The 20,082-nt window shown below is 39.9% G+C and overlaps 4 protein-coding genes across 30 annotated transcripts in view; 2 read left to right on the plus strand and 2 right to left on the minus strand.

Annotated features, from left to right (window-relative positions):
• Positions 1-8,693, plus strand: part of LOC100117071 (peripheral plasma membrane protein CASK) — a 64,002-nt gene extending 55,309 nt beyond the window's left edge. For 5 of the 17 annotated variants that reach the window (XM_031931946.2, XM_031931952.2, XM_031931951.2 and 2 more), the window contains 8 exons: positions 1,270-1,299; positions 2,275-2,512; positions 3,420-3,476; positions 4,880-4,999; positions 5,073-5,189; positions 5,264-5,371; positions 5,457-5,632; positions 5,722-6,628. In XM_031931946.2, the coding sequence (XP_031787806.1) occupies positions 1,270-1,299; positions 2,275-2,512; positions 3,420-3,476; positions 4,880-4,999; positions 5,073-5,189; positions 5,264-5,371; positions 5,457-5,632; positions 5,722-5,901 (1,026 nt within the window). In that variant the 3' untranslated portion in view covers positions 5,902-6,628. Of the gene's footprint in view, positions 1-1,269; positions 1,300-2,274; positions 2,513-3,419; positions 3,477-4,879; positions 5,000-5,072; positions 5,190-5,263; positions 5,372-5,456; positions 5,633-5,721 lie in introns of all 17 variants that reach the window. The other 12 variants (XM_031931949.2, XM_031931950.2, XM_031931947.2 and 9 more) reach the window with 7 other exon arrangements.
• On the minus strand, positions 8,689-10,486 carry LOC100119700 (apolipoprotein D). Its single transcript, XM_001602467.6, has 4 exons — positions 10,071-10,486; positions 9,452-9,680; positions 9,150-9,321; positions 8,689-9,070 (listed from the first exon to the last, which is right to left on the minus strand). The coding sequence occupies exons 1-4, from the start codon at positions 10,239-10,241 to the stop codon at positions 8,911-8,913; spliced, it is 732 nt and encodes a 243-aa protein (XP_001602517.1). The 5' UTR covers positions 10,242-10,486; the 3' UTR covers positions 8,689-8,910.
• A 1,132-nt stretch (positions 10,487-11,618) lies between these two features.
• On the minus strand, positions 11,619-16,070 carry LOC100119664 (interaptin). 11 transcript variants are annotated; one of them, XM_031931943.2, is made up of 9 exons: positions 15,294-15,362; positions 15,159-15,222; positions 13,911-14,797; positions 13,131-13,823; positions 12,831-13,057; positions 12,544-12,746; positions 12,194-12,471; positions 11,957-12,115; positions 11,619-11,871 (listed from the first exon to the last, which is right to left on the minus strand). In XM_031931943.2, the coding sequence occupies exons 3-9, from the start codon at positions 14,760-14,762 to the stop codon at positions 11,773-11,775; spliced, it is 2,511 nt and encodes an 836-aa protein (XP_031787803.1). In that variant the 5' UTR covers positions 14,763-14,797; positions 15,159-15,222; positions 15,294-15,362; the 3' UTR covers positions 11,619-11,772. The 11 variants fall into 11 exon arrangements, with proteins under 11 accessions (XP_031787803.1, XP_031787802.1, XP_031787801.1 ...); XM_031931942.2 differs by having other exon boundaries at positions 13,911-14,800; XM_031931941.2 differs by having other exon boundaries at positions 13,911-14,959.
• A 131-nt stretch (positions 16,071-16,201) lies between these two features.
• LOC100119203 (neurotrimin) overlaps positions 16,202-20,082 on the plus strand; it is a 265,784-nt gene continuing 261,903 nt past the window's right edge. The window contains exon 1 of the mRNA XM_031931958.2: positions 16,202-16,493. The gene's annotated coding sequence lies outside the window, so the exon portion shown is untranslated. The remainder of the gene's footprint in view (positions 16,494-20,082) is intronic.

Genomic DNA, 20,082 nt, shown 5'->3' on the forward strand with positions numbered 1-20,082 from the left:
CGATATACACGACTGTTGTAAAGTCGTCGTGACGATACATGTTTTCGAGAATCAAGAAACAAGAGAGACAGCCTATCTCGGAAACTTTGATCAAAAGCACACGTTTCGTCCGCATGACAAAGAATGCAACAGGACGTGCGACAATAGCAGCAGTCAGTCCACCAGACGAGTTGTCAATAGCGTACCTGTTACTAACTGTGTAGAAAATTGTCTCACCATTTCCCATCACCTCTACCAATATCATGTTGTATACCATGTCAAATAGATTCTCCAGCTGTTGATAAATGCAGTGCCTAACTCAGTGTGATTCTACAGACAAGAGATAAATTCTTATGCAAAAAAATTCATTTCTGCATTTTTCACTTTTAAAGAGAAATTTAAAGTTTCCACTTGTGTCGCATTGATTAAAATCGGAAACTTTAGGTTTCGATCTCATTTTTCGCTCAACAGCTTCACATCCAATAATCATTTCTTGTTATTTTGATGATCATCAAGATCTGTAGATCGTATTGTCCAGTGCACGCTGTCCCATCAAATTTAATATTGAAAGACTCATATCACGAATTTTGAATTGTTTATTTCTAGACGGTGTTGTTAATTGAAACTTGCAAAAATTTCCTTTGTACATTAAACAGAATCTCGATTTAAATATGTAAATCGTTTTAATCATTAATCACAAATTGTTCTTAATATAATTACTGTGTTAAATTTATAAGGTGTGCACCGAATCGTTATCGTTTAATCTGTACTCATTGGTTTTTGTGACGTGAAAATTATGCATGAGCCGTACGTGATGAAACTATTCAGTGGTCAATCAGATGTACTATGGATGTGACTTAGTCATAAGAATTTGGCGAATAGAGGAAAAAAAAGTAAAAATGAAAAGTTGGTAAAAAGACAGACTAGCGCAAAACAAAGCACACATAGTATATAACAATATTAAAACAAGAAGTTATATAGCGTTGCACTTCAGTACGATCAATAATGCTTTGTTCAATCCGGGAAGTTGAATAATAAATAAAAAGTGCTGTAAAAATGAGATAAACTGTACCATTAGTTTGATTTTCACATTAGCGTTGCCTTTGCATGCGTCTCAGAACGCGCATCAAGCCACACAGTATCTGAAAATGGAAAGCGTGCCGAATGAACGTTAAGTTGACGTATAATATTGTGCGCTGAGATCGAATTCACAATGTTCACTTTTTTATTTAAAAGCATCTGAACGAATAATTAATCGTTTTCCTTTTTTCTGTTTCTTCAACACTCTAGTTGTTCAGGATTAGGCCTCTGCCAGTGTTAGTAAGTACCACCACTTGATCTGGTGTGATTGGACTGCTGTAGTTAGAAGGCTATGCGTTTTCTCTTTATCCTTCTTTTCCTGTAACGATTGTTTTCACACATTCAATTGATCGGCAAGTTAGGCATCATCAAATTCGACAAGCCATTATCAATATGTCAACACTTTGATCATAAACTAGGTTTAACCATCATCTTTTCACATTCACCTCCAATTTCCTTTTCACGCCGGAGACTTTTCTAGCCGTCACTACAACATCCTCCCTATCTGACTGTCCTTGTGTCTTTGGTTTTCTATTCTCATGATTTGCTGCACTTATGTTGTTTTTTTTATTATTTTCATTTTTCATTTTTGAACCGTCAGTGGCATGTGTCTATAGCCTTTCTGCGTAATCAGGAATGCGTTGTTATCGACTTATTACCGTTAAAATATAATATAGCAAAGTTATTAATATGACTGAATCTGCCAAAGTGGAAAAAAAAATAATGCCAATGTACTCCAGCATTAATTTTTTCAGCTTTTTTTGCAAAGGAATGCCAATGATATATGTATGTTCACGTTCATACCCAACATCTTTCAAAGTAGTCTTAGCAAAGTAATGAGAAATGTTCACAAATCAATACCATACAGTTACAACAGCACTTGAACAATTGAATAGTCTCGATGAATTACTAGTAACATCGCAATTGCGGCAAGTAAACATTGAGTCGTCGACGTAATGTCACGCATAAAACTGAATGAGCCTAGATTCTCTAGCGGCAACATACTTATATAATGTTAGGTGTGCTGGTATGTTACCGGTAAAAATCGAGAGACACGATAGACTTCATAGACTCATAACTGGAACTGCCTTTGTAAATAACCCAGCCGCAGTTAGCATCCAATACACACTTGACACAACGCTATGTTCGCTATTTTAATGTACTCGACGTTACGCTAATACATGTTAGACTCACGCTGTTTTGTTGTGCTTTCAGATTTTCGTCCGCGCGCAATTTGACTACGATCCTTTGGAGGACGAACTAATACCCTGTGCACAGGCTGGAATTTCTTTTAAAATTGGCGATATTTTGCAAATTATAAGTAAAGACGATCATCACTGGTGGCAAGCGAGGAAGGATCAGGCTGGTGGATCTGCGGGCCTGATACCGTCTCCCGAGCTGCAAGAGTGGCGAATCGCCTGCATGGCGATGGAAAAAAATAAACAGGAACAAGGTATGCTCGTCTTTTGCAACTAGCAATTTAATCATATACCCACTGTAGCGCACTTTTCTACACGTGCGGTGTACATATACCTATGAACATATTTAGTTGATAGCTTATTTGACTCTTGAGAAAACGAATACATACAAAAAAGTGAAATATTGTATACATGCAATGGGCGAGTTGAACGTAAGGCTAGCTCGCCTGTTTCAGCAGATCGCACCATAAGGTTTTTTTTATGGTCCGAAAATGGCAATAAGAAATGGTTTATTGCGCTGGTTATATCTATGATATATTACCATCCTCCGATACTCTAACGTCATATTTTCCATACTCTCAAATATCGATATATAGTATGTATTCATATATGCAACAGTATATACCTGTGTAAGATTCGATATTTATATGTCGTAAATCACAAAGCGAATGCGCTCATTTATCATTTGTGTAAAATATATCGCCATCAATTGTACATACATTAAGTGTTTGCTGTATGAAATCTTCTTTTCTCGTGAAGCATGCTTCTTGTCGCATTAGACAGGTCCGTGTCATGAGTCTGTAACAAATATCATTGGATTATATTTCTTCTTCCCCGTTAATTTCTTAGTTTTATACATCGGCAGATTTGATTTTCGAGTTGTTTATAACGAACCGAATTGTGTATTTTCTTTTGGTATATCTCGTTGTTGCTGGACTCAAAAGTATATGATCAATGAGCTGTGTAAATATAAACAAGTAGGATTTTGACCTATTTTTGTTTCTTCTATTATTCGCCGTATGGTATTGAGAATATAAAATAACGTTGTGAACATATTATAGTATTTGCGTAATTCGAGTTGAGCGCGAGTAAGGGCTGCGTACTTTTTCTTTAAATTAGCTGCAGTTACGTGATATTATTGTATGTTGTGCCGGGCTATAGACGCTGAAGGAGAGGGAGGCTGTTCGTCTCACACTGAAGGATGTGACGGCTCGACAGGTACGATGTTTCTGCCTGCAGCTGTAGAAACTTTACAATTGCTGTAGAATCTATATACAAATTTTCGTAGACAGCATGTCAATTAAACGCAAAAATTTATAACACTAAATACAATTGCTAAAAACATTAAATCTATACCGAAATCATTCTTTTGCACAAAGGTACTTTTATTCGTTTTGTATTAAGGAAGCAAACAATCTAAAAGAAGCAAAGGTTGAAAAAGAGATAAAAATCATTAAAAAAGCTGTTTAACAATTTATCATTTTCATTTATTAGTATGCTACAGCATGGACCCTTCTCATTGCATATAATCCGAATTAAATTTTTTTTTTTACAACAATAACTTTTTTTTTATATTATTCATAATTTTATTCACTGTGTTTGCTAGTCATTCTTTCCTATATCGCCATCAACCATATTAACTAGTGTGTTAAACCGATGAGATTTAAATAGCTGAAGGCGCATATATAAAACCTTTCTTGGCGAAAAGCACTGCATGCTGATAAATTCATTATTTAGTTGTTGTTTTTTTTCAAAATAATTCAAGTATCAATGTAGATAACTTTGGTATTATAATGACGGTACTAAAGTATATAAACATTTTTTCCTTAATCCTTAATTACTATATAATGTAGGTGCAATTTACAAACCCAATAGAACAATCTATTGAGTACGTAAATTGCAAGATAAATCTGTAGATGTTCAAATACTAATTTTTTTTTCGTATCGATTCTAAAAATTCATAAAATTTTACTATCCACCAAGGGGTAGCTCTTTTAGTTAAAGAGTAGTTGTACTGCACGCTGTGACCTGCTGGAACGTCATCATAGATGCTATAAAAGATTACATAGCTATGTAATTAGAATGAATATATTATGCTTTAATTTTTATTTATACTTAAACATAATTATATAATGTACTTTTATATAATAAAAACGTTTTGCTCGAAAACAGTGCACTGGCGTTGCGGGGTTTGGACCTACAGTAGCAATAAACATTTCACACTCTAAAATACGGCTTACTGTGTGGATCTTTACCATTATTATTATTTTTTTAAAAAGAACAAATAGTACTCTAATTAATCTTATTTTTTCTCAGATAGGTAACATTCACTGTAGTGCATTGTTGTAAAAACTTGACTAAGCAACAATTTCTCAGGATCTAATATGATACGGATCAACTAAAAAAATTGTATAAATTTAAAACGATCGACTAAATACTCGTATTCGTTTACCTAAAAGTTTGGTAGCTTGTAGCTCTAGAACGGTATCTCAGTTATCCAATTATGCTACGACTTGATAAGCCACAATTATATTTCACTATATTTGATTTACAAAATAAATGCTGATAGAATTTAAACATCATAATTGACATTATACTAATGGACTCTTTCGATTTTTCAGTTAATTGCTCCATTTTCGGTCGCAAAAAGAAGCAGTACAAGGATAAATATCTCGCCAAACATAATGCGGTGTTCGACCAACTCGATCTGGTTACATACGAAGAAGTCGTGAAACTTCCATGTAAGTAAAAAACCGAAGTCTAAAAGTAACAGCATATAGAGCGGGTATACTAATGGGCCGATGTGAATTGTAGATTCTGCCTTTCAACGTAAAACTTTGGTGCTACTTGGAGCACACGGTGTCGGGCGAAGGCACATAAAAAATACGATCATCGCCAAACATCCCGACAAATATGCGTATCCTATTCCACGTAAGTTACAGACTATTGTTTGTATGTACTCTGTGAGAGAGCAAGAAAAATATCCAGCTTTCAATACGTTTCAGATACAACGAGACCTCCGCGTAACGACGAAGAAAACGGAAGAAATTATTACTTTGTATCTCACGAGGAAATGATGGCGGACATCGCTGCAAACGAGTATCTTGAATATGGTTGGTGTCAACAAAAAATAGCTCGAAAAAATAAAACGTCCGCACATACGACGAGTTGAACATTGATAAAATTTGTGATTCGCAGGAACTCACGAAGACGCTATGTACGGGACGAAGATCGAAACGATCAGGAAGATCCTCGAAGAAGGCAGACTGGCTATTCTGGATATAGAGCCGCATTCCCTGAAGGTGCTTCGCACAGCTGAATTCGCGCCTTACGTAGTCTTCATAGCAGCTCCAGCTCTTCAAAATCTTGCAGATGTGAGTTTCCAAAAGTTGCCATACGATGGTGCATCTAACCATGGTCCTGTGACATTTCGTAATGGGATAATACTCGATGATTTTTTCAGTACGACGGCAGCTTGGAACGTTTGGCCAAGGAGTCGGACATGTTGAGGCAAGCGTACGGTCACTTCTTCGACCTAACAATCGTTAATAACGACATCGACGAAACGATCGCCCAGTTGGAAGATGCTATCGAACGGTTTCACACGACACCGCAATGGGTTCCAGTCTCTTGGGTCTACTGACAGCGAACGTCCCCGACCCGCGCGGTCTACACGCCAGATTGTAATGGATCATCTAGGGGGAAATAGTCATTGAAACCAATAACCAATAAATAATCTAAAGAAAAACGAAAGTGAAGGCGGGGAGTTCTATAAATATATATAAGGAAAGTGTCGAGGAGGCGAGTTAGTGAATAACATAAAAAAAAGAGCAATTGACATAATACAGATCTTATAATATACTAGACCAATCAGATATAAATATTATTGCCGAAAACGACAATGATAATGAACGATTTGAGTGACTGTGGCTGCGTGTTCATAAATAAATAAAAAATAAATAATATAGTTATTATATACTCAACGATCGAACACTCGGTGTGTCTGTGCAACGCCAAAAATAACCTCGTCATTTGCATTTGCGAGTGTGCAATTGCTGCGGGTCACCGAAGAAAATTGCTCTCGATATATGAATGAAGGAATTAGAAGGATGTTCAATTCTTCTGGATCTTCTCCGCGTTTTCGTCGGAAATCCCCTAATAATAACGTATACAATACACCGGATCGATTTTTTCGGAACACCGTTAGTCAAAGCTGTATATTTCTTCGCGCTTCGTAAGGAAATAATAAAATAAATAAAAACTTCTTCTAGTTATAAATATAAAAAAAAAGAACGTACTCATATTTAGGTTGGAACGACGATCCCACGAGTTCGTTGCTTCAAAAAAGAAAAAATACAAAAAAAAGAAAAGAGCAAATGAGTGTATGTATAGTAAAGATGAAGGATCAAAACGAATTATTAAATTACGACTACTGTTTCGCGTTACGTCTTTTAAATCTACTATATTTGTAACGCATACTCCCTTACCGCAAAAGCTAAAAACCTTACCGCAATAAAGTGACCGTTGTTTGTCGCAGTACGAATTTGAAGAAACTAGACGACAACCGGCAGTACCCTATAATTTTAGAACTATAGAAATATTACATATTTAGATAAAAATTTCGTAGCACTTCGATACACATTTACAAATACACAACCATTAATACGCGAAGTTTGAATTTCATCAAATTCTTGTAACATTCAGCTGCTGATCAATGCCCTTTTTTATTATTCGTACTTAAACTTTGAGATATCTTCGAGCATTTACTTATACATTTAATACCAAGCATTTATTTAATTGAGTTTTTTGTACTGAATTCATTACACAGGTTTAAATTGCTTTTGTAGATCGAATTATTTTTTTTAATTCAACATTGTTACGCTCTATTTTGTACAGAGTGGATACTATTTATGAGTATTTAAGACTTTTTTATCTTAGCCAAATCTTTCTATTTTATATTAAATTCCAGAGAATACTAAGTCAATAGCAACCAAAAATTTGTCTTGCGATCCAAAATATTTGAATGCGAGATGTTAACGCACACTGACTGATTGATTTAATTGAACATGACTTGACAATGAGCTCACGACAGAACTAGAGAACACAGAACTATGTTTGAGAAGTTCATCGAGTGCGAGGATAAAATTATACGTAAACGTATATGACGAAAATTTAAGATACCGTTTAAGTAGACCTTTGTAAGGGTACGTGAATAGTTAGATAATTCACAAAATATATAAATTAGAGCAATTATAAATATACGATGGTAAAATGCAAAGTTGGAAAGTGACTGAGACACAAGACGCGGAAAAAGAAAGGCGAACGACATTGTTTACCCTTGACCGGCGTAACGAACTATAGCTATTACAAATTTTCATTCTTTATTGGTTGACCGTCTCGAAAAATAAAACACACTGAACAATTAGAGACCTTTTAGTGAATTCGAACCCTTCATGGTATGGGACTGAGTGAGACTGTATAAGATGTGCGGGCACAGTTATAAGAATTGAAAAACGATTAACGAGACGTTGGGATCACACGCACGGAAACTCTTTCTGGGTGTGGAATGATCGGAAAAACGATTCTATTAATTCAATGCAAAATTAACAATCAGGCACGCGCTTTCATTGAATTTTGAAATTATATTGTTATACTCTATATAGATTTTGAAATTCAGGCCCAAGCATAATATGTTAATTGTTATTATTATATACTACGCTATAATACTGTGTAAATTTCTCGTTTCAATGAATCTTCAGCTACTTACCTATGGCCCCAAGAAAATATCAACTATTTCGACATCTTAGTAAAGGAGTATCTTGTATAAGTACGGCATCTTGCTAAACAGGAGAATTAGGGGTGGAAAAATCAGTGTTTTCGTAAAGGCAAACTTTTGGATTGTGCGCGGTGCAAAATATCCGGACTTTTTAAATCGTTGAACGATTAAAGTTATCGGAAAAAAGAGTGTGCGCGACACGAAGCCCGTCGGTACGTCAGATCCGTATGAAAGAGTAGTGTGAATAGCGCCTTGTGCATAATAATGAGAATTCATCAATTGCTGAGTGATTTTATAATATTTTTCTTATAAGTTATAGCTGCCATATCCAATGATAAAATAAAATCAATTATAAGCGTGCGCATTGAGTGCAAATGCGATCGAGTGTGTAATGAAGTAACAATGTACGATGATTATGATAGTGAATGTGGCAGGAAAAAGGGTGACGTGTGATTGAGATGCGTGCGTAACGACACATCCTTCGTTCTGTCGAAACTATGCATTTGTGAAACTGCAGATTAAGGTAACATGCAAAATGGCGACGGGTCTAAAAAAACAATAACGATTCATTATGATTATGTGATTATAAATGAGAGAAACAGACGAAGAGTATTATAAAGACGTTGTTAATTGAATTAATAAAACTAGCCCAGATTAAATAGTCTCGCTTTTATTCGACGACCTTCTTTGTGTAGAAGATTTTTTTAATCATCACGCATGCACACAGGTAACAATATAACAGGAGACAGGGAGTAAGTATAAAGAGAGATTCAAGCTCGCGTCGTTGAATACAAAAAAGAAATAATTAAATGTACACAGCCCTCGGGGATCATATCGTTGCAGTCAGTCGTGAGTGGTTTGCGATGAGACAATGCGTCAGCCTCGTTTATGTTTTCGTTTGAGGGGATGCCTTCGTTGCATATAGTTCCTCTTGGCGGCCACGATCGTCGGAGGAACAAAGGAATTGGCGTAAGGATCTATCATCGTGCAATTGGTCTGGTCCATCGGAAACATGTACTCCAAGTCGATGTCGTATCTGCGGACGGAACAACGAGTGTTTACGTGGAAAACTTGAAGATAGGCTATTGATATGGGCACAGGAGGAAATAGATTACCTAGGAAGTTTCTCCCGCAGATAAGAAATGACGTTATTGCCGAGGCTGGCCTCTCGGCTCATAATAAAGCTGGAGAGATAGCGCGGACTCTTGCTTTTCTCGGCGCAATGCATGAGTAACGCCCACGATTTGTAGTCCGAGTCCAGCACATAGGTATTGTATACTCCCTCGTCTGCGGTAAAAATATCGTTCTAGTTATATTTCATGCGTATATAGGTATGCGCGCAGAGAGAGAGAGAGAGAGAGAGAGAGAGAGAGAGAGAGAGAGAGAGAGAGAGAACCGACGTGACTGCAATACGTACAGGGAAGCTCGGCGTGCATCCAGTGGGCCGGTAATTCCGGGGATGGAATCTTCCAGGTGATGTTACCGACGAGCTGCTCGTTAAGCGGGTCATCCGTAAAGCTGTACGTAAAGTTCATGGTCACCTCGTCATTTTCCGGCAGCACTGACATCTCCGCACGCATGCATCTGTAGGATATGGCCTCCTCCGAGCTGGCGTAGTATTGGACTATGTACCAGACGCCGAGGAACTGTGCCAATAGCGAATTATCAATACTTATTATGACGATTATTGTACCAGCTATATATATATACTTTTTACGCTCAAACTCGACAAAGTGACATTGAGTCCACGCGCGCCTGTACGCATGAAAAGCGAGAAACGCGGAAATGTCTGAATTGAAACTGAGGGCAAATATTATAGCCGCATTACATTATAAAATCAGTGCGGCCCCTGCTGTATTAATACAGACCCTGAGACCCAAAGGAGTACACAATAGCGACATAAAAAGCAATTAAACGCTCGCAAGAAATAATTATTGGGCTCCCCGGCCTTTTTAATTAATTCCGCACGAGAGCGAATGCTCGTCAAAGAATAGCGACGGAAAAAAACAAAAAGATAAAAAAAGCACAAGCTATACCTGGGAGATATCGAAGTTTCGAATGCCCTTGACTTTTGGACACTTGGTTTTGTCTTCGCGACGCTTCCAGCCGCCGACGGCGAGAGCATCGGCGAGCGAGCAAACGGTCACGATCGCGATCGCGAGCAGCAACACGAGGTTGCACCCCCGCATCCTCCTTCCGAGCGACATGCTTACGCTCTCGCGTGCGGTCCACAACTAAAAGCACTTATCGTTGTGTCCAGCGCGCTTCTCCTTCCATCGGCTCGAGCGAGAGAGCGAAAGAGAGAGAGAGAGAGAGAGAGAGAGAGAGAGAGAGAGAGAGAGAGAGAGAGAGAGAGAGAAACGAGTCACCACCATAGGTTTTCGCTCCCACACCGGTGACCGCGAGGCCGCTGTGTGCAAGAATTGTATACGTGTACGCGCGCCGACACAGATATATGTAAGTCTACATACACGGACACCCACGAATCGAGTCGAGAGTCGGAGCCTGTATGAGCTCTGCACCGTAGACTGCAGGCTATCGCTCGCGTTCCTCCCTTTGCATTCTTAGCGCGCGCTCTTCTCTGCTTATACTTATTTTCCTGCTCGCATTCGGCAACTCGTTTTCGACCCAGCTCTCTCAAGTAGCTCAGCGCAGGTTTCCTGCCGGATGCCTCCCTCGCTGTCCCTTCGTGCCACTAATTTTACATTGATTTCGTCGGAATGGCTTTTCAAATTGAACGCGATGCCCGTTTGCCACAGCTATATTTACGATTTTTCCTTTGCGTAAGCTCGAGACAATATTTTGCCAAAGCGCCGTTTTGTGCGAGCTAAAATAATCCCCTCGGAATATACCGAGCGCTTTCAACTTAGCCGGGTCTTAATTTAGGCAGCCGCTAGCTGTTGTTTGTATTGTATCTGTTTAGCCGCGCCGTTTTATGACTCATTCAGATTTTCGAAGAAAGTCATTCAATTTAATAAACACTTGAGCGTCATCCTATAGTCACCTAATTGATTTACATGCTGTACCATCTTCGATAAATTGCTTAAAAAATAAAAAAGGAATATATTAAGAGTAAAAAAATAAAACGCTTCAAACTTGATATACTAACTTTAATAAGCGAGGAGTTATCGTGTTTCCTGTTTCCTGCCGTCCACTGTCTGATAATATTGGACTGAATAATTAGTCAACCATGCTCCGATCTAGTAATATCAAGTAATTAATGATGACAGGATGGATTTTTAATGGTATGAATTTATGCATCGAATTTGCTAAATAATAGTAATCTGATGCGAATCGGATGCTAACATAAATTGAAAATTTCATGCAAAAATTGGTGTGAAGTTCTTATTCAAAACCTTGTAACTATTTAACAAAGACCTTCATAAAAGCGTACCAAATATGACATTGTAAAATCCTACAGTATTTTCCTATATTCTTAAAATTTAATTATGTAACGTATGCATGCACATACACGCGCGTGCGCTTCTGGAATTGCAACTGGTCTATTTAAGATAAAAATGATAAAAAAAACTTTTCACCGATTCAAAGCTCTTTCATCTTTGAGAAAGCAATACACAACAAAATTTTGTTTCGATTGGATTTATTATATAAAATCTTGTATAAAAATCTTAAAATTACTTGATAAAATTATCCTCTGCGTTTAAAAATACTTTTTAATGTACACACGTTGTCAACTTCATCAACTCCGACATTGTCTACTAAATACTCTGCGTGAGATCACTTCCATGGTGGCTTCTGTCTTTGTTGATCGCCTTTGAAGGTGAACTTTTGTATTTGTGGAACACTTAAATATTCACTGGTATCGTGAATGGACATCTAAAAAATACGATCAGTGCTAAAATATATATTATAATAAAATAATGCATTGCAATACAGCAAGAAGAGAGACATTTTACTTTACCTCGGAAGTTGGTTGCCACGTAGAGCTTCCATCATTGGACGTGTTAATGTCTTTTTGCAGCGATTGTTTATCCGAATTATCTTTATGAGATAATGGTGGACTGCCATCAAAAAACTTTGGCTTGGAATTGTCTTCCTTTGACTGCTGCATGTCTAGTAACTAAAACGTAGATATTTGATACATCATTACAGTTAATTCAATTGATTATTCTATTCCGTCGCAAAGAATCAAGCTAACCATTTTTATATATTTTCTAAGGTCACTTTTTGTTTCCTTTCTACTCGTTAAAGGTGTCTCATTGTGAGAAGTTAAAGTTACCGAACTTTCATTCTCACGTTCTTGCGTTTGTACATTTTGTGAGCTTAATGAACTTTTTAGAGGATTTAATTTCATTTGTTCTGAATGGAGAGTGCTACAATGGTTTGGCACAAGCTCAAGATTTATCTCACTCGGAAATTCGAACAGTTTATCGACATTTATTTTTTGAAAAGACGACATCTGATTTCCATTGCCACCTAAAACAATTTTATAAAAGTATGTAATCGTGTATTGAGAATAAAAAATATCTAGTGAAACTATGCAATTACCTGAAATAATCATAAGAGCTTGTTGCCATTGCTTTTGCATCATGGAATGGAGTTGTTCAACTAACTGATTCTTACTTTTCCGGTAACTATTTAATTGAGCCTCAAGCATTGAAGATTTCTGCACTGCTTGAGCTAATTTAATTTCAACGAGTCTTTTTTCTTCTTTGTGCTTTTCTTCGACAAGATTTATCTCCAATTGGTGTCTGAAGGAGTTATCGATCGTTATTAGTTTCTTACAGAATAGAGAAAATAAGTTTTTCAAATTCAATATTATAAAAACAACTTACTTATCTATGACACTTTTTATTTTCCTTGCTGCACACTCAGCTATGGCGCGCTGTTTTGTTTCAATTTCATTTTGGAAAACCATTTCCGCCGAGTCCAGTTGAGTTTGAAATTCTTGAAGTTTTGTCTTAACAACATCGTCGACTTGTTTCTGGTAAACATCCCGAAGCTCTGCCCTTAATTTTTCTTGCTGGTCTGTGAGCGACTGCACTTCGTTTAACGCTGCTTTCTAAACATTTCATAAATAAGTGTAAATTTTATGGGTTCTATACCTCAATTGTAAAAAAAAACTTAAGGTTTACCTCAGCCTTTTTTGCATCATCGACGGCCGCGATTAAAGATGCTTTTCCTTGCTCAAGGATGTTATTTCTATTTATTTCCTCCTTAAGTTTAAGTTGCAAACTTTCCTTCTCTTGACGTAAAATGGTCAGTTCAGCCTCACAAGCATCTAGGGCTTTATGTATAACCGCCATTTCAGTCCTTACTTCGCTTCCCTTCAATAGTTCTTTATTCAGGTCTTGCTGGATGGCTTTGAAAGCTTCGTCCGTCTGTTGATTCTTTTCCAATAGTTTCTGGCATTCGGCTTTCATTTCTTCATATCTACTCTCTGCTTGCTGCACCAGTAACTTGTAGCTTTGCAATTCATCGGCGTGGCTCTTCAGCAGTTCTACTTTCTCTTTGACCAAACAATCACTCTTTTCTTTGTATCCAGTAGCCAAATTTAAGGCTTTTGATAACTCTTCCTTGCAGTTTTTCATTTGCTTTTCGTAATGCTCAATTTCTGATTGATGTTTATCCGATATGTTTTTTAAAACTTTCTGAAGATTTCCTCGCTCAGATTCTACTTCGGATAATTTCCGTTTCATTTTCTTCCAAGTTATTTGAAATTGAGAAATAAGAGTATTTTTTTCCGCATCTACGCGAACTGCCACAGCTACTCTTTCTTGCTGTTCTAAAAGTTTTTTTTGCAAATCTTGAATCAATTGTTCACAATGCTGAAAAAATAAAAAAATCGTAGATTATTACTATTGCACTAACAAATAATAAAAAATAGCGGTAAAATTAAATTAGAAATGCAATACCTCTCTTCTAAATCGTTCTTCCTCTAGTTTGATTCTCAGCTGCTCTTCTTGTGATTTACTTGAATCGTGATTCCAGAAATCTGAGAGGGTCAGTAAACGTTGTGGCCTTTGAGTAGAGGAGTCGTGATTTCTCAAAGTACTAGCACTGTTCTGCCCATTAGGGATTCCAGATTTTTTACCTAAAGAATCTAAGGGATTTGAAGTAGATATATTATTTGGAGTTTTAAAAATGCTCGGACAACTTTTGCAACTTGCTAAAAGTGTACTTTGATTAATTTCTGGTGCAGAAGATGAAATGACTTGTGGGTTTGTAAATTGATCAGCAAATTTTGAAAGTAAACTTGAGTCAAGGTACTGCGTACTGGCAGTCACATAATTTTGTACATTATTACCATCAAGCTGCTGATCACTATCTTTTTGCTGAGAGCTTCGCAATCGTTCATTTTCTTCAAAATTTCTCAATTCGGAAATACTGATTTTACTGTCATTCAATCCATTATGAAGACTAGGCGTCCATGCTTTAAACTCAGTCATAAATTTATCTGTATCGAAAGATGAAAAAGAATTATCATTAGGTAGCGTAAGATCTGACATATCTTTTCTTCTTTCATGATCAGATTGATGAAGTGGTTCACGAGATTGACTATAGCTATTCGTGCTAAATTTGAGTTTTTGTTCCATTATTGTTCGAATGTTTTTCTCATCCTCTTCTGTTAGATAGGACTTCTTTTCGGTAATCTTGTCTAAATCTTCTTGAAGTTGTTGATCATTGGAATAACCATTTGTCTGAGTCAACTCCTTGTCATTAGACTCGATTTCTTGTAGAAATTCCTCAACTTCAGATAGACTCATATTTTTAATAGATTTTGAGTCAGAAGTTAGGCGACCTACTAATGTGTTATAAGAATTAAAACTCCTTGCATTAACATTATTTTCACAAACATTTGTCCCAGGTGTAAGCAATGAGTGTGGCTCTTTGCTTTCCAAAAACCCATTACCAACATGCAAGTAACTTTTGTTTGGCGAAGAAGTATTTGGAAAAACAGGGTCTGAAAATAGTTTTACATTATCATGCTTATTCGACAGATTAGGATTTGATCTATTGCTTTGATAATGCCCAGATGATTTAGTCGAATGAAGTGTTTCATTAGTATGTTGTAGCTGTTGTCTTATGCTAGGAGTTGATGGCAATGACAAGCATGAAGGATGTTTTGTGGGAGTTTTCTGCAAGTTGGAAGTTTGACTTACAGAGAATTTAGTCCTTGGCAGTGTTTGTCGGCAACTCATAATAGAATCCAAAGACAATCTACGGCTAAGATTCAATGAGTTATTAGGACTATCTTTAGACTCAATAGCAGATATCCTTGTTTCTAACGACTGTACATGGTCTATCAGTTCAGATACAACACCGGATTTGTTCTTTTTATAACTCGAACAGTCCGATTGATCATCCGAGTCTGATGCAGGAACAAGAAAAAGATCTGGAGGAATCAGTAGCAGGACATCGGTATCATCTGAGTCACTCATCATCCATGTAGTCCTTTCTCCGCATTACAAAGTCTAAAAATGATGGATGCTTTATTTGCTTTTTGGTCTGAAACTTGCTACACGATCACTCGATACCCGAATTCCCAATGAAAACAATATGATTTCTCACATCAGAACAGCTCATGCAGAAGCTTGGGTAGCAGTTTACTATAAGGTTATAAACACACACGCATTCGATAGTCGATCATCACAGTAAAAAAACAGAGTCATGCAGCCGTGAATACGATAGTCGAAAGTTTACATGGTAAATGGATTTTTAGTTTAAAAGCTATGCCTCTGCGAGTAGAGAGTAAACAAAACTGCACGTGCAACTTGACACTTGTGAAATATAAACATCGTCGCAGGCTGCGGGTTAGCCACACTATGCTGATGGGTGCAGCGTCGCTTTGATTGTAGACAACTCGAGCCGCCAAATATCCAATGTTTTGATTTTTGTCGTTATAGATATATGCTGGCAATACTGACGTTATGACAACATAAAAAGAGAAAAGGGGGGAAGAGTCGCCCCACCAACAACAGTATAGCGCGCGCGTTTTGTAGACGACTCTAAAGGTACCTTATAGTTATATATAAGGGCGGGGGATAAGGTTACAGTTGCAGGGTAGCGTCTCTACTTTACCGACGTAAACGTATTAACCAAGCAAAACGCCGCTGGTGAGTTTCAGTGGCAGCAGATGGCGGCTGCGTTCATAATTGAGTTTTGTTAGTTTAACGACTTACCTACCTATAGGTACTACTCGGTACTCATTAGTAATTAGTCTAATTTCTTCTTCTCCTCGAAACCTTTTACTCACTCTGTTTGCACCTAGTATAATAATCAGCTTAATTGGAGTCAAGGTTGAAGAATAGTGCGCGCGTGTGTTTCTCAACTGAACTGAACCGTAAAGTAACTAGAGTCCGAAAGTGTCAAAGTGCCAAGTGTCGCGTAAATAGCTAGCGTACAGTGATATTATATCAATTTGCTGTTCAATCGAGCAAAAGCGACGTTCGTCTCTACCTTCTACACATATACAAGGGCTACAAGGCTACGTACAAGTAAGTCCACGTCCCTTCTCGAAAGTTCATATCATATAATATATCAAATGTACAACGAAATGCACCAACGACTTCAAAGGCCTTGCTGCCTCTATAATGGAGACTTGACGGTATAGTCGCCAGGAAGTCTAACCCCCCGGCCTGCGAATTGTTATCATCGTAAGATTCGTAACTTAATAACAATAATTGATACTGGCCACACGCTGTGCCATAGGATATAGATCGCACATCCGAAGAGGCGGTGGTGCTCTGCCGGCTGCAGCTACAGCTGGGCAGTGTCGCGAGATGCGTGTGTTTGTGTACACGCGGCCAATAAGCTCGGGATACGGAAACAAACAATAGTCATATTCGTCATTTCAATATAGGTATACGTACACCCCCCATATGAGTCAGCTCTCTTTGGTTTGGAACCTTTAGCCCACGGGTGCGCCTATATATAGAGTGTATACACATATGGCGATAGAGAAAATATAGTGACAGGACAAGTTCGCGTGCCCCGTGCCCCGTGCCCCGTGGAATCAATCACGAGATTCGCGTGCGTGAAGGGCAAGCATCGTTCTTTTTTTCAAAAAGGTTCTTTCGCGTCTACTAAAAATGAAGAAGAAAGTTTGCCAGCTGAGGCTGAAGTAATATTCGAAAATTTTTGGTTAAACGCGAGGGAGCCTCGCGCGCGCTGGCGCGAAATTCGATGGAAAAGCTTTCGACAGAATCATCTATGCATAACGTCATTAGGTTATTCCATAAGGCGAATGGATTTCTTTCGTCAACGGATTCACGTGCGCACGAGCTATATAGCGCATCCGCGTTGGCGTACATATAGCGCGAGGACGGGGCTTCTAGCCTTATTATAATATGCGCAGCTGGCTGACGGTTTTGCAGTAAAACGTCTCTCCGAGAGCCATGTGTGTTCTTATCACACACGCACACACAGCTGGCGCGCACACGTATGTGTGTAAGTACACGCGGCAGAGCTATATACGCATAATACGCGAAAGATTGCCGCGCGCGGCTGCTGCTGCCGGTGCAGGTGTACAAGAGGAAAATGCAAAAACTTTCATAGGGTGCATGAATTTCACATTAGATGTGCGCGACTCTCGAGCCCTCCCTCCGTGCGCTCGCGAGAGTTCGGGCAATAAACCCGATAAATCTCTGACGTTGTATCCAATAGCGGCGGCGGCCAGCTCTCTCTCTCTCTCTCTCTCTCTTTCTCTGTTTTCTATCGCGCGGGGCTTCCTCTTTGCGGGGGCGCGCATTCAATTTGCGAGGGCAAGATCGAAGTATCGAAAAAAGAGCTGCAGCTCGGTAGGAACGGCCTAGACGAGCGAAAAGAAACGCGGCTCCACAGCTGGCATGGTCGCCGTGCGGAATCGAAGCTCGCGAGAGAGTTTACGGGAAAAGTTTTCCGGTGACACGTGCAACAGTCAGCGCGAGCGGCGCAGTGGCTATCAATAAGTTCTCTCTCTCTCTCTCTCTCTCTCTCTCTCTCTCTCTCTGCTAGTATATACTTTTGCGAGCGCTCGATCGATAATCAGGACTTTCGCTCTGTAGCGGCCGCCGCGTGTGCAACAATCTCTCTCCTCTCTCGAAAATACAATTTCCAACTTTTTCCCCAGCGCCGATGTATGTGTGTGTGTGTGTGTGTGTGTATTTCGCGGCGCGGCCCATCAATCACGGCCGGTCGAGCCACTCACTCCTGCGCAAACGGAGATGTATTATCGCGCGCGCGTATACGTGTGTTTGTTATTTCCCTCCAAGCGAGCGACGGCAAAGACTTATCATCAATTGCGAGCGTCTTTTTGAGCAAATTCATTTATCAGCCCACGTATGCGGCGAGCCGTGTCATATACCTGCTCTTTTGTGCTCTTCGAACGAGTTTTCCTTTGATTGAAGGCTCGCTCTCTCTCTCTCTCGACAAAGAGACCGCGAAAGTAAATAAGCCCCGTGTGCATGCGGTACACGTGCACCGCGGAGCAAAAGTGAAGCTTGAGCGTCGAAAAGTTGTGGCTATCTGCGAATCGGGAGACGCCTGTCGCGCGGAGCTTTTGACGCGGCCCGAGATAAGAAGGAAAGTTGCCGCGCGAGAAGATCGACTCTCGAGATATGGACTGCGCCGCGAGGATTCTCTGGAAAACCGCCGCCGTAAGAGCGATGCTCTGTGTCCCGGCTCTAAATCACACATACGGAGAGCAGCCGGCAGCTGCTAAGGATTCTCACACTCGCTGCTAGCTGGCAACTGCTGTTTTGAAAGGCTTCAATTAGCATAGGGAGAGTTAGCAGCGAGAGCGAGAAAAGGCCGATTAGATAAAGTCCGAGTTAATTTGGAAGCAAACCGCAAAGTGCGTCACTCGTTTCCAGCAGTTTCCCATAGAATGTGCAATTTCAGGCTGATCCGAGAGAGGCAGCTCTCTCGGCTGCCGCTGCCGCCGCTGGTCGCGCGTGCAAACCGCAGCCGGCAGCAGACTCTAACGAGCGGCTAGCTCGTTTCCATTGATTTCCCGGATAAAATTAAAGTCGACCGCGAAGTGCGCGCCGAAGCTCGATATCGCAGCTGATAAATAGCTCCAATTTTACGCGCAAAGACGCGCGAGCTGCCTCCTTTTAATATCGTCCCTCCTTTTGTTGTTTCAGCATATTAGGGGGGACATTATGAGAGCCACCGCCGCCGCTGCCGATATGAAAAGTCGAGTAGCGCTGCGCTGGGGCCAATAAATTAGCGAGCGCATTCGCCGAGAGAGAGAGAGAGAGAGAGAGAGAGAGAGAGAAAGCGCCTCGACGTTTAGATTAAAGTGCGCCGCGCGCGGTTGTGCGGATCAAACTTTAGAGCCGGCGGCGGCGGGATTTATGCGCGCGACGTCCTCCGATCGTATAAACATTATATATCGATTAGCGTAATTGGCAGCTAGAATTCACGACGTGGCGGTAAATAATCCGAAAAAAAGAACAATAACACAATGCAAGGCTGCGCGCGCGCGAGGAGGAGTAGTCGGCCCTGCGCTTTTTCCTCGCATCATTATTGTTCCATCAGCGCGGGAGCGTGACGATGGATGCGTCTCGCGTGAAAGCAACATCAGTCAGTATCACTTGTCATAGTCGACTGATAAATCGAGCCTCGAAGATGCCTGCCTCTCTTACTAAGGCTGCCGCGCATACGCGCGCAGACATAATACAGTCGACGGCGGCGGCGCGCGATTCGCTGAGTAATTTGGCGCATTAACAGCGGACAAGTCGCGAGCAAGAGCACTTAATCCGCCGCGCGCGAGCGCGACGCGGGAATCAGCCCTAACTCCGTGCGCTACACGCTGCACTAGTGCACGCTATGGTATACAGTGTCAGCACGCAACGAGTGAGAGAGAGAGAGAGAGAGAGAGAGAGAGAGAGAGAGAGAGAGAGAGAGAGAGAGAGAGAGAGAGAGAGAGAGAGAGAGAGAGCGAGGGATAAGGTGAATGCGCGACGCAGCAGAAAATAGACTGAGAGGTGGCGTGCTGACGCGGACGGGCGTAGAGAGAGACCGGAGCAGAGCTGCAGAGAGGAGCTACTGGAATTGCGACGCGGAAGTATAATCCATGACGAATGATGCCGCGAGAGCTGC

This window comes from Nasonia vitripennis, chromosome 5 (genome assembly GCF_009193385.2).
Source record: "Nasonia vitripennis strain AsymCx chromosome 5, Nvit_psr_1.1, whole genome shotgun sequence".
NCBI classification, from domain to species: Eukaryota; Metazoa; Arthropoda; class Insecta; order Hymenoptera; family Pteromalidae; genus Nasonia; species Nasonia vitripennis.